The 14,231-nt window shown below is 40.9% G+C and overlaps 1 protein-coding gene across 1 annotated transcript; it reads left to right on the forward strand.

The window, feature by feature from the left end:
- Window positions 1–463: 463 nt before the first annotated feature.
- LOC115041839 (protein-glutamine gamma-glutamyltransferase K-like) lies at window positions 464–14,015 on the forward strand. Its single transcript, XM_029499677.1, has 14 exons — window positions 464–509; window positions 3,794–4,086; window positions 4,176–4,367; window positions 7,944–8,195; window positions 9,064–9,182; window positions 9,291–9,398; window positions 11,404–11,581; window positions 11,663–11,801; window positions 11,904–12,096; window positions 12,180–12,333; window positions 12,449–12,733; window positions 12,935–13,095; window positions 13,217–13,353; window positions 13,463–14,015. The coding sequence occupies exons 2-14, from the start codon at window positions 3,807–3,809 to the stop codon at window positions 13,611–13,613; spliced, it is 2,349 nt and encodes a 782-aa protein (XP_029355537.1). The 5' UTR covers window positions 464–509; window positions 3,794–3,806; the 3' UTR covers window positions 13,614–14,015.
- The last annotated feature ends 216 nt before the right edge of the window (window positions 14,016–14,231 follow it).

A 14,231-nucleotide genomic window follows, 5' to 3' on the forward strand; every position in this document is an offset into this window, starting at 1 on the left:
GCATCTAAGGCAAGCCAGAATACCTTTGCACACAGATAGCACCGGTTCAAATAATAATATATATATAACCCAGCGTTTATTAGCCTGGTTATGTATTACATTTACATGAACCATTTACCCCCATGATCGAAGATACAGTACAGGCCAAAAGTTTGGACATACTTTCCTATTCATTTGAATGAGAAGGTGCGTCCAAAATTCCTAAATTTTAATCAGTGATATCACAATCTTTACCTAATATGGACCAAATATAACCTAAATATATAGCAAAATGACAAAAGAAAAGGAGCGGTTGACTGTCTACTCTTACGCTTTGTTGCAAATATCGTGTTTTGTTTGTGCCCAACCCAAATATTTCAGTTGTTCTCCTTGAACAAATACGGTGTGTGATGCAGCCCCTGAAGGCGTGTCCTCACCGTACTCAACTATTTAAAGGATGCCTGAACATGCAGCAGCAGTGGTTTCTTCCTTCAGTCTGCATATTCTCACGTCTCCTGCCACTAAACTGAGTGAGTCTGAATTAGTTGTTTCACAGTTCTTGTCCATATCTAGGCTGATAGTTCTGTGACTATATATATGCTTTGATAGTTATGACTTTATGTCATTAAGATGATCTAAGTCTGATGATGAAGACTGATGATGAATTATAACATTTGTAAGAATGTAAAGAGGCTTGCAAACATTTGATTTAACATTAAAGTTACTTTCCTACTACCATGCCGGGGTTACAGTTAAATGACTGCTATTTCTTCCAGGTTAACTCTGTCATACTTTGTCTTTAATGTTGAGTTGTTGCAAGAATAACTTTTTTTTTTTTTTAATTCACAACTGCATGAAGCTATCAAAGTATAAAATACAATATGTGGGTTTTTTTGAAATATCTAACTGGAGTAGTCAGATTGTTGTGAAAAAGAAAATTTAGCTCTGGTTTAAAGTACAAGGTGAGTATTGTAAATTAAATCCTTGTGACTGCTTAGATTCTGTGAAAGTGACTTTGTTGGTTTGTTAATAGCCTAAAAGGCTCTCGGCAAATGGATCATGTGTGTAGCTGTGCTCTGCATACTGTATCATCACCCTTCTGGAAACATTCAACTTTGCTGCAGTATATTTTGTGACTCTTGATGGCCTCTAACTGCTTGTCACATTCTTGGCTGGGAGGCAAACACCTGCAGCAAACTTTCAAAATTCACTGAGCCGACCAAGTTATCATATTTGTGGTAATTTGGAGATGATTTGGCAAGAAGGCTGAACTAGAACTATAACTGGTTCAACTGTGTATCTAACAATGTGGCCCTTCAGTTGATTCATCAAATTATTCCAGGCTGAAAAAGATCAACAAGATGGACTGACATGAAACTTCGCTCAGACATTTATTTTGTCTCTCAGGGGGAAGTAACTGAGATTTTTATTAACTGCAAGAACGTCGCACTTTCTGGTAGTTAGCAACAGAAATAATGATAACACACATTTGTTGTTTTGTTAACCAATGGCATAAAATCCGAATGTATTCCGACTTGCTCCATCGCATGAGAATATTAACTCTCAGCAATGAGAATCTTGATAGTACGTTAGTTGTTTGCATATTTCACAGGCTTTGCTCTTTGTTTTTTTAAGCCCCATTCAGCCTTGTCAGTCAACAGTGAATGTGCCATACAATCCCGAGATGGGAGGGGACATTGTTCACTTCTACTATCCTCGGTCTCTGTCCGCTGTCACCTTCACTTGTCAGTCTTGTTTTTGCTTCATCTGAGGCTGTTTGTTCACTGTATCACAGTTGTGTAGTGTAATCAGGGTGTGATTGGTAAAGAAGAGGCAGGCAAAGGCAAATAATAAGAGGCTCCTTGCGGCTGTTCACCTGAAAGATGCCACTCCAATCTCATTAGTTAAGAGCTCTAAAAGCACTTCAGTTTGTGTTTTTACAAACATACACACACACACACAACTGAGCTGTAGACATGCTCTAATTGTATCCTTCCTGTTTTCTGCCTTAAAGGAACATTTTTGTGTGCGCAAAACTTAGATTTTGCGCACACATTTTTTTAAAATTAATTTAAAATAGTTGTAAGGAATTTTACTGAACCCGAATGGTATTTATGTTATAACTAAAGACATCTAAATGTCTTCAGACGATGTACAGTTTCTTTATATATCAGTCAATCAAAAAATATCAATTTAAATTTACATTTTTAGACAAGTGATGTGAAGTGAAGATAAATATTTATTTACTTAAGATGTTTATTAGAAAATAGTTGAAAGGTGAAGCAGGTTGAGGGTGGAGGCAGGCTGGCCGTTTGGCGATGGGCTGCACCCATGTGTATAGCAAGTGCAAGTTAGGTATGCTAGTCAGGTGTTTAGGAGACCACAAATATATGGCAGAACATCAGGTTAGCAACAAGCTTGAGGGAAAACACAAGTTGTCTCTCCAGAAAATACCAGTTCTAGTGCAACGCCACTGCTTAAGCAGGCTGAACAATCATGTGAGGAGTGGAGCCTGGAGAGGTTTATGGGCCCACAACATGCTATGAACCGACAAACAGAGGAGGATATTAGAGAAGACCTATTTGGAGCCATGACCTTGTTGAATATCAGTTTGTGGTCTTTACACACCTTTCATCCATGAAGGCACGTGTCCTAATTTTATACCTTCATAAAATGTAAATGAGTAAATGAACTGAAAATTCATCCCTTTTTTTTTTTTTAGACTGTTTTTGCATCATGCTAAACATGACTACTTATGTGGTAAAGTAGGATAAAGGGCATTTGAGGAAATATAGTTGATGGAAGATTCACTATGATCCAAAACATTAATTCCATTAACTGCCAAAGTGAATAGTTTTTTAGGTCAGTTGTTCTTCAGTGGCCCATCACACAATTTGTCGACTTTATAGTTGTTTTGCAACAAGAAGACTAACACCATTGGGTTGTTGTAAAAATAGTTTTTAAAAGCATCAGAATTTCTAAAACAACGGTCAGGAGTATTCAGTGTGAGGCAATATCTAATAAATGACTGAGTGATGGTATTTTCCATCAGAACAAAAAGAACAAAAGTTGCATTCTGGTCCAAAAGTCATCAGGAGTTATCTGAATGTCCAGGTATGTGATACCTGTTGAAGACCAGTAAAACTCCCACTGACTTTACTGTAGTTTTTGGGCCACCAGGTGTATGATCTCAGAATGTGTAAAATCCTCAAAGATATTGACTCAGGCCTTGTTGATATGTCTATATGGTGGCTTTTATAGGAGATATTTCCACATTGGAACTGCAGTGAACCAATGACAGTCTCATACAAACATTTTCAGGGTTCTTGTGTCGCCAGCCTGGAGCTAAACAGTCAGCTTGTGTGAAAGGGGGCAGGGCAACATAATTAAGAAACTTGTCAGAACACAGTGACAGATTACAACTGTGAACACAACCACCAACACCTCGTATCCCACATCTGACATCACTGATAAGTGTTAAAACATGCTGATTTTTATGATCAGACTCCCTGACTGAGCAGGATCTAACAGAGCCTTAAACGTGCGGCTGATGCTTCCTCTGCCAAACATTTTAACTGATCAACTAGGAGAAAGCAACACAGGTGGCAGATTTTTCATGTGCATCCATACAAGCTTTCTATCATTTTTACACAGAAAAAACACCTAAAAATACTGATCACATCTGAGTATTTGTCTTTTTTTCAAAGACGTCAAATGTCAAACTCTATCGCAGACTTGGTGAAATTTAGAAGGAAATAAGAGCATAGTCGTGACCAAAACCCCAGATTTCCTCAGGGTGTTTGTCTTCTCTCAGGATTCCTGTAGAAATGACGTCAATAAGAAACAGATCTACACTGGGTCGGTTCCCAACTGTTAATTTTGGATACGAGGAGGACAAAGAGAAGGAGACAGAAGAAGCAGAAGAAGCAGAAGAAAACAAGAGTCAGAAAGAGAACTCCTGTCAGCAGTGGCTGTGGAAGGTGTGTCCATGCTGCTGTCCCAAGCCAAATGATGATGACCTCACAGACACATTGATTATAGGACCTGGCGACGAGAATCCCAAGGACAGCACAAATAACTCTGTGACCGATGATGACGAGCTTGAGGGTAACTGGCTTCACATACAGTTCACAATCAGGTTGTTTGTCACGCATAATAAATACCAACGTTCCTCTCTCATGTCCTTATTTTCACAGAACTCTTTCTGAGAGTGCAATCAGTGGACCTGATGAAAAGTAAATCTGGGGAGAACCGCACAGAGCACCACACGGATCTCTATCAGAGTGAAAACTGCATTATTCGCAGAGGGCAGAAATTCCACATATTGTACACCCTGTCTCGACCTTTTAATCCCAACACTGACAAACTTCATCTCGAGTTTAAAACAGGTTAGTCACAAATTGTTTGAAAATTTGGGAATTCAAAAGTTTAATTGCATCCTTTCCTTTCCACAACCTTCTTATTGTGGGCCAACTGTTGCCCCACAATAAGAAGGTTGCTGGTTCGGTTCCTGGTCTGTGTCCTTTCCCCGCAACTGCATGGGTTTCCTCCAGGTACTCCAGTTTCCTCCCACCGTCCAAAGACATGCATGTATTGTGTGAATGCGAGCGTGAGTGGTTGTTGGTCTCTGTCTGTCTCTGTGTGTTGGCCCTGCAATGCACTGGCGACCTGTCCAGGGTGTACCCCACCCCTTGCCAAGTGTGTGCTGGGATTGGCTCCAGCAGCCCCGCAACCCAGATACAGATAAAGCGGATGAAGATGAGTAAGTGAATTAGAAATCAGGATAGCAGCACAGTGGCATAGTGGTTAGTACTGCTCCCCCACAACAAAAAGGTTGTGGGTTTGATTCCTGGCCTTTCTGTGGAGAGTTCTCTCTGTGCCTGCGTGGGTTTCCTCCCAGCGTCCAAAGACATCATGTAAAAAAATGAATGAAATGAAGAAACCAGAATAAGATTATAAAGATGTAGACAGTGAGCTTGCAGTGGTTGAAAACGTGCTTGAGAAAAGTTAATGATGAGCTGTGTTGCTGACCTCAGTCAGCAGAGTTATGGTGCACGTACTGTGGACCACCTCCTCCATTTACCACTGGTCATTCTGGATCCGTCCGTAAGATTTTACTGGCAACAGCCATGCAGTAATGTGTTCTCGCATTTTTAAATACCTAAAAGCCTGCTTAAATGCTTAAAAGCCTTTGAGTGAATCAAATTCCACATGAAACTGCTGAAATCGAGCTTGGCCCCACTCTTTATTTCACTCTTTATTCACCTCCAGTGTGGCAATTTGGTATGAATTGGTATGAATGATTTGGTAAGAAGAAAGGGGCACTCGTGTGCTTGCCTGATCCTGAGAAACCTGTTGCAGCTCGGCATACGATGACTGAAACCCCTGTTGCGTGAGGAAGCAGAGGACAGATGGGTTCAAGACCAGCAAGAAGTTTTGTCATAGTGCTCAACTCTAATTCAAAATCCCATCTGCTAACAATTTTCCATCAACCCCACCTCAGTTTTCCGCCAATTTACCCACATTTCTTTTATATCTCTGCTCCCTCCTCCCGCTCCCTCTGTGTTGAGTGCTGGCGAGCAGAGAAGACACAAACCATTACAGGTTCACAATTACAGCTTTCTGTGTTGAGTGAAGCTTGAAGAGAGTAATTGCGTTGCAACTGCTTAGTACTATTGCACAGATTAATGTATGGTTGCTGTTTTGTATATTAGGTGGCCAAAATTGGGCTTTTTAAAAAACCAAAACAAGAGTTCCATTTATGTTATTTTTTGAGAAAGAAATAAATCCACATTTTGAGGTCCACAGTGTAACAGTGATCATGAATAATTATACAGTGATTTTAAAAAGCCATGTGTCATCAGCAATGAAAAGGATCACGATAGAAGCTGCAGATAATGCAAATTTTTGCTCTTCTGAAAATCATTTCACCACTCTCCAAATGGTGGGTATGACATTTTAAAACAAACTCTGAAAGTTTCCATTTTTCCCTTCATATCTCAGTTCCAAAAGTTTCAAGCTGTCCCTTCGTGCCCCTCCCTACATACTCATGACATGAACCTAATCACAGCTCAATCTGCCAGTTTTGGGTGTTTTCTTTTTTAAATTCAGAGGAAAGTCAATGAATGGCTCGACTGGTTTGCTGTATGTGTCAAAGCTCCACTAATGGCTTGATAGTCTGCAATTTTCATAGCACCTCACAGAATGAAAGTTTGGCAGAGTGATCCACACACTGCACTGTCATGCAGAATCTGTTTGAGGGCTGATAATGAAAGATTTTTCCAATAGCTAGCCTGACAAAGCTAGCTATATGCTGCCGCACTGAATTGCTGAGTGTGGACACACAACTGGTGTGTTTGTGCTGCTACCAGCTGTTTTAATTTACTGTCTAATCCACTGTTGGATTTCTTGTCATTAGAAATCTATTTCAGATTCAAAAACATTGCGAAACACATGGCACTTGCACTACAGGCAGTAAAAAAAAATGCCTTTCTTAATTAAGGCACACCTATTTTTTGCCCTGACTGTGTCCTCACGGCTGATGACATTTGCTTTCCAAGAATTCTGCAGGCAACATATGTCTTAAAAGAAACACTTCTCGATGCTGGTTATGTGGAGTGAAGCCTGTAAAGTCGATGCATGCATGCTCAATAGACTGAAAGTTCAGCACAAGACACAGTTTGGCATGAAAGAATTCAGAAAGTAATGTACACGTGAGGGCAGCACAGCAGCGTCGTGTCTATCGCTGTCACCCCACAATAAGAAGGTCACAGGTTCGGTTCCTGGGCCTGGGGCCTTTCTGTGTGGAGTTTGTTCTCCAGGTACTCCAGAGTGTGAGTGGTTGTTTGTCTTTGTGTGTTGGCCCTGTGATGGACTGGCGACGTGTCCAGGGTGTGCGCCGCCCCTCGCCTGAAAGGTTGGCTGGGATTGGCTCCTGCCAATGTGCATGTGTAAAGAATGTAAAAGTATGGATGAATGGAGATGGCTGAATGAACGCACGTGAAAAAGGTATGAAGGAATGTAGACACACAAAGAATGTGTGAGGGAATGTAAATGTAAAAAAAAACGGCCCATTTTTAACAATTAATTGATGCCTACGTTCATTTTTTGTGCAGTTTTAGTGCAATTCAATTACATGAATGGATTTATTGCCTCATTTATTTCATTTAATTGAATATAATTGCATTAATTGTCTCATCAATTTATTAATGTATTTATTGTTGATTTTGGCAGAGGTCCAACATAATACATGTCTGAGCGTATTTCTTTGCCAGGAAAAGTAATTTCCTGGCTCCAGGAACAATGATTTTGATGTTCTCATCACACTTTTGGTGAAAAAGAAAACTATGAAGACCCATAGAGGATATTTTGGATATTTAACCATTTGTTTTCAAGACTCTGTCATTGTGTCATGTGAAGGGGATATTTTGGCTTAGAAACACATTTTCCATTTCTTGGTGAGCATAATGGGTTTTGAACATCTTATGATGAAATTGCAATGACTAGGTTCAGTCCCTTGTCATTTGTAAACACAGCACACAAAGACAGAGCAGCACCTATGAAGTGTAGAGGATAAAAAGCCAGTGAGGGTTGTCATTGAATTGAACCGCAGATGGGAAAGCTCTGTATTTCGGCTTTTGGTTATCAGAAGATTACAGTATGTCCTTTTGCAACCAGGATGCAGAAGCTGTGTAGTTACTATAGGTATCAGTATTGTTCCCCTCAGTCAGTATACTAACTTTGAAGCAAAGCAGCAACCTGCTGCCTAGTCTGCAAAGTCTCGTATAGTCTCTCAATGCTGAGGGCAGAAGTTGTTGTGGCATGCTTTGTGTGTTTGTGTGTGGGTGTATTATCTGTGCACACTTTACGATAAATGACACACATATCAATGTAGGAATGCAGGTGTGGCGTTTATGATAACAATCATAATCTGCTTCTTTTTGTGTCTTTTCTCACCTCCTCAGGGCCGCTGCCAACAGTGTCAAAGGGAACCCATGTCATCATCCCTCTGGTTGAGGAATTGAAGGGTAATCGTTGGGAGGCGGCCATTGTGTCCCAGACAGACAAAAGTATAAAGCTGTCAGTTAATTCCCCAGCCTCAGCAGTCATCGGAAAATATCAAGTTTCAGTGGAAACAAGTAACAGCACCAAGAAGTCTGTTTTCACACATGACTCTGCCAATGATGTCTACATGTTGTTTAACCCCTGGTGTAAAGGTAAATACAGGATTAAAAATGAATATTATATTGTCATGCCAGCAAGAACCTGATAGATAAATAAATAAATAATAAACCTAACCCTAACCCTAAAAACCTGATAGCAAGCATAGACAGGAAATTTAAGTTCTGTCCACCTGCTAGCATATCTAAAGTAAAGTAGCATGTTATATCTAAATTGTAAAGATGCTGAGAACTGTAACTTCCCAGTCTCTCCTGCCTATTGCTAAGAAATTGCAGTAACCACTGAATTGTTATTCTTTTTTTTATTATCGAACACAGCCGTGTTGTTTATTTTCTTTCCATTTTCAACATGTTCCAAAAATGCCATGTAGGTTAGAGAGAGAGGTAGCATTTAAAAGACAAGTACCAGAGAAGTATCTATCTTCCCTTCTATCAGTGATAAAGAGAAAAAGTGTGGGTGCCAGTGGCATAGTGAGTAGAGCGTGCCCCCTATAAACAGGAGACTACAAGGTCACTCTCTAAGCTGAGCTATCAAATAAAACCAGAAAAGGCGAGAAATATTTCCAATGTTTTTCTACAATTTAAAGCTGCTATCATCTCTGAGAAAATGTGTAGAAGGCAGAGACATACTCAGATATTGAGCAGAGTAAGACTTTGATAAGATGAGTCGTTAATAAAAATTCTGATTCATTCGTCACGGACTCACTGTCATAAAGACGGTGCAATAAAAATCCAACTTAGTGGAACCTTATCACAGATCTTTAAAGCAGTCTTTTTTCACCTGTTAATGAAGAACACTGGTATATGAGGCCATATCAGTGTATCTGAGACCGTGCTGCTTTATTTGAACTGCTCACCTACTGCTCAGGATGAGCCAAACATGTCTCTTATTTCTCTCTGTCAGATGACACCGTGTTCATGAACTCTGAAGATGAACGTAATGAGTATGTCCTGAACGAAATAGGGCGAATCTATTACGGCACAGAGAATCAAATTGGAGTGAGGACCTGGAACTATGGCCAGGTGAGTGGACAGCGTTGTCTTAATTTCCACCTCAGTGTTTTTAAGTGAAGTTGTAACAGCTGGCTGGCCTCCCTTACCTACTCTGCGTGTTTTCCGTTTTGCTTTCAGTTTGATGACGGGATTTTGGCTGCCTGCATCTTTGTCCTGGAAAAGAGTGGAACCCCTCCTTCTGGCTGGGGAGACCCAGTTAATGTGGTGCGAATCATCTCCGCCATGGTGAGACTGCAAAACTCTCTTTTATTCACCTGATCTGCCTGTTGTGTAAGACTGTCTGAGTGGCAAAAAAATTATAGATTTAAGATAAACTCTCAGAGGAATTAGATTCTGCAAGGCTGGATGGTGGGACCAGGAGGACTGGATATGGTGCAGGGCTATAGCAGAAGGGTTACACAGACGATCGTGGCTTTGTTGTGACAACAGTAGTCCTTTCACAATGTTAATATGATATTATAAAAACCAGTGTAACACAGTCTTGTGCAATATCAGATGGGATGGCTGGTATATATAAGGAGAAAGGGATGGAATATCGAGCCCACATCTGTTTTAGGATTATAAAAAAAAAAAAGAAAACAAAACATGGAAATCTCGCTGTACAGGGACCTTTAAAATCTGTCAACGGACAGGGGAGCAACATGGGTGAAAGGAAGGCAATGTTGCCGTAAAAAATATTGTAATCAGGAAATATTTTATAAATATATAAATCCAATTAATCTGATTAAAAGCTATGACTTTTAAATCCAATGATTCTCCGGTACCCATGGTAAAGGAATATACTGTAACAGGATGACTGAGATTAGACATCATTAGCAGGGTGAAATATTCTACAAATCGGACTCATATACTAGAGTTAAATTTAGCTCTGGGCAAAGGTGGTTAAGTTGGCCAGTGACTGTCTTCAATATGTCTGTGAATGAGAGTTTGCATTCAGTATTATTTTATCATCCCGAGCAGAGTGTAAGGTGTCCTCCTGTGGACACTTGGTTGAAACCCACGGAGCTGGTCAGTTATCACTTCAGATGGAGCCACACTAAATGTAGTGCCCAACCAAATTTGTTTCAAAATCAAACCCTTCTTTTAGTCATTATCGATGTTATTTCTAAGGCAGTTCTGCTGCTCAGCTCAGTTTTGACTGGGCTTGTAAAAATCAAAGATTGGTATGTGGGCAAAGAAAAATGTATTCAGAGCAGGTGGCACAAGAAAGAAAGAAAAGAGAGCAGGTCTTGACACCAGAGGACAAAAATGACGGTAAAGATGGCACAGATAAGTAGAGAAGCAATGACCACAAAGTCTTCCCCCTCGTTCCACCACAGAGGGGAATCATTTTCTGTGGAATGTTTTCATTCTCAGCAGATGACCATTTGACTTTTTGTCTGGTACATCTCTCCGTTGTGCTAAAAGTTCACCTGTTTGTGAAAGAAGGGTCCTAACTTATAAAGAGTCTGGTGTAGACCTGCTCTATATGTAAAGTGCCTTGATGGAAATGTGTTATGATTTGGTGCTATATAAATAAATCTGCTTTGAATTGATTTGCCCCCGTTTCCTACCAGTTCAATAGTTTGATGGTGGGAAGAGCCAGATAGGTAAATCTTAGAGTCATAACGCCACCCTTTGATATGAACTTCTTTTATGGTATGGTCAATAAAACTAACTAACTCTGCCTATCTCCTTACCTTTGCGTAATGTTACCACAGGGCTGCCATTTCTTTCAGTGATATATCTCAGCCACTGTGAAATGTATTGCTATGAAATTCGACCATCCTCTGACCTCTCCTCTGGCAGCACCAGTAGATAGTTTTCAATAATCAGTGAAATATTTCAACATTTGTCAGAGGGAAAGGCTGAACATTTATGTTGTTTGAATTGCTCATGTTCCTGTTAGTGAATAAATAATTGGTGGTGAATCAGTGAATGAGCGTTCAGGTTGCGACAGCAAATCCATCATAGGACGGTTCATGTCAGTCACCTTCTTTTCACTTTGATGTGAAGGCATAAAAGGTAACTTCTAGGAGACACTGCAGACGTCATATGCAAAAGTGATGCTGTCACCCCTACTCCAAGGATAGTTTCTATTTTTCTGTGGACTGAGTTTATTGCTTCAAATTGCCATATGTACTTTCCTGTTCATTTGAATGAGAAGGTGTGTCCAAACGTTTGACTGGTGGTGCATGTGAAAAAAAGAATTCAACCAAAAACTGCTTCTTTTTTTTTTTCATCTATCTAGATCAACGCCCCTGATGACAGCGGCGTTGTGCAGGGAAACTGGTCTGGAGTTTATTCTGACGGGAATGCTCCCACAGTGTGGAGTGGAAGTGTAGAAATCCTGAAGCAATACCATAAAACCAGTGGCAAGCCTGTCAAATATGGCCAGTGCTGGATCTTCGCTGGTGTATTCACAACTGGTAAGATGTTGTTTGGAGCTCTTCTTTCCTATTGGCTGTTTCATCTGCACAGACACTGACCTCTGGTACCTTGTGATTCAGTGTTAAGGTGTTTGGGCATTCCCAGTCGAACTGTATCCAACTTCAGCTCGGCTCACGATACAGATGTCTCCCTGACGACAGACATATACTTGGATGAGAACCTGGAACCAATAGAGCACCTCAATGCCGACTCCGTCTGGTGAGCTCTGTCACTATTGTTTTAATGCAGCAGCACGCAACACACATCTCCTTATGCCGTTTTGTGGCTTCTAAAGTCTGATCATAAAGTCTTTCCCTGAAGGAACTTTCACGTGTGGAACGACTGCTGGATGGCTCGTCCAGACTTGCCTGAAGGTTACGGAGGCTGGCAAGCTGTTGATGCCACACCGCAGGAAACCAGCCAGGGCACCTTCCGCTGCGGCCCCGCTTCCCTTGCAGCTGTACGCAATGGTCAGGTCTACCTCAAACACGACTGTCCATTTGTGTTTGCTGAGGTTCGTGAATGTCACAAATTACAGACGAATAAGCCAGCCGTCTGCTCAGGGCTTGATTTACTAACTTCCTCTCTGTGCATCAGGTCAACAGTGATAAAATCTATTGGATGAAGAATGCAGATGGGACCTTCAGTCAGATCTACAGTGAGAAAAAGGTTGTCGGCCACAAAATCAGCACCAAGGCTGTTGGCTCTGATGAGCGCAGTGACATCACACACCTTTATAAGCATGCTGAAGGTATCATGAAACAAAAGGGCGCACACCGAAACACACTTCATTCACAATTTGTCACAGTGATTCCAAAACCTATGATAGAGGCATTTCAAATGTCGTTCCCAAATGTCTTTCTTAGGCACTGAAGAGGAACGCATTGCTGTAGAGACAGCGTGTCGCTATGGCTCCAAAGCAGAGGCCTATTCATCTCCCACAGCAGAGGACATCTCTGTAGAGGTAACCATGGACGGGAAAGATCCTAACATGGGAGAAGATGCTGAGCTAACCATCACGGTGCAAAACAGCAGCTCAGAGCAGCGCAATGTCTTCTTACACAGCCAGGCGGCAGTCATGTACTACACGGGCGTCCACAAAGCCACGGTCCGAAAGGACAACACAGACTTGGCCATGTTGCCCAATGAAGGTGGGTGGATGGTTTCACAACAGCTTTCAGAAAGATGATGGGATCACTTGGGGATTGGTTGTAACTAATCTCACAAAACTATTGCTTAAATTTAGTAAACTCTCTTCATATAACCTAAATCATATAATCTAACATCAGAGTGAAGAGGACAGATGAACACAAAAACTAACCGCCTGTAATATTACCATTTACTGTTTACAGTAAGGGTTTTGGAATGGTCGCTGAAGTATGAAGACTATAAGGGCCACCTGATTGATCAGGCTGCCCTGATGCTGACGCTGTCAGGCAGGGTCTCAGAAACACAACAGGTCCTGGCCACTCAGTTTAGTTTCCGTCTCAGGACGCCAGACCTCATCATAAAGGTAAGCGAAACACCGTAAAAGAAAAATGCTACTCTGAGTGAAATAATACTGTTAATCTTTTTTTTTTTTTAACTCTGATTACATATCTGACTTTGTTTTCTGTCTTGGCGTGGTCACACAGCCCATTGGGAAGGCAGTGGTAGGCGAGAAGACAGCAGTAGAGATTTTGTTCACGAACCCCCTGCCACAGGTGCTGAAAGCAGTGATTTTCCATGTGGAAGGACTCGGCCTCTTAAGTGCCCAAAAGATTCCCTATGGGTGAGGAGAAAAAATACACTTTATATCATGTCTCTGTTTATTTACATTGTCTGCAGTGTATGTCTTTTCCTATTGTGACAGCCACTGTCATTTCCTGTCTTACCCACAGTGATATTGGCAGCCATGCCTCTGTGTCTATCACCGAGCACTTCACTCCCACACTGCCCGGACCGAGTAAATTACTGGCTTCACTGGACTGCAAGCAGCTCACTCAGGTTCATGGTGTGGCTGACATTACTGTAGAGAAGAGAAGCTCATAGTGCATCATAGTGATTTGAAAACCAAATTCGTTTGACACTGAATGTCTAAAGTATTTTTTTCCTTGACTTTTAAATGAAAGCTAAGTATTTAAATGCTATGATACTGCCTTAATATGTGTAATAATTTAAAAGTGATCAGTGAATGAATTTCAGAATACAGTGACCCTGTTATGGCCTTGCACAAATCAAGGATTTACATTTTAACGTGGAAGGTCTGGTGTCTTTGTTCCACAGTAGATTTGCAATGTGGCAGCTCTAATGGAGGATAATTTTCTATTTATATATACACCACATATTTATTTTATTTACATTGCACTTTTATTTACATTGCACTTACATTTACAATCTAAGTTATTTTTACTTGAATGTAAAATGAAATTGCTATTATTAAACAGAAATAACTGGAAATGACTCCCTGTTGTTTTTGACGTTCCTGTCCTACACCACAGAATTTGTTCAGCATCCGCGCTGATCATTTCAGAAAAGAATCAAGAATGGAATCCCACCAGAGCCAGAGCAGCTGACAGTACACCTATACCATGTCTCAAATGAGTTACTTCAGTCAGTACACACATAGTATACAGTATGCATGCACTGGTGTGACAGTTTGTTTGGTTT

The sequence above is a fragment of the Echeneis naucrates genome, chromosome 4, assembly GCF_900963305.1.
Source record: "Echeneis naucrates chromosome 4, fEcheNa1.1, whole genome shotgun sequence".
Lineage (NCBI taxonomy): Eukaryota > Metazoa > Chordata > Actinopteri > Carangiformes > Echeneidae > Echeneis > Echeneis naucrates.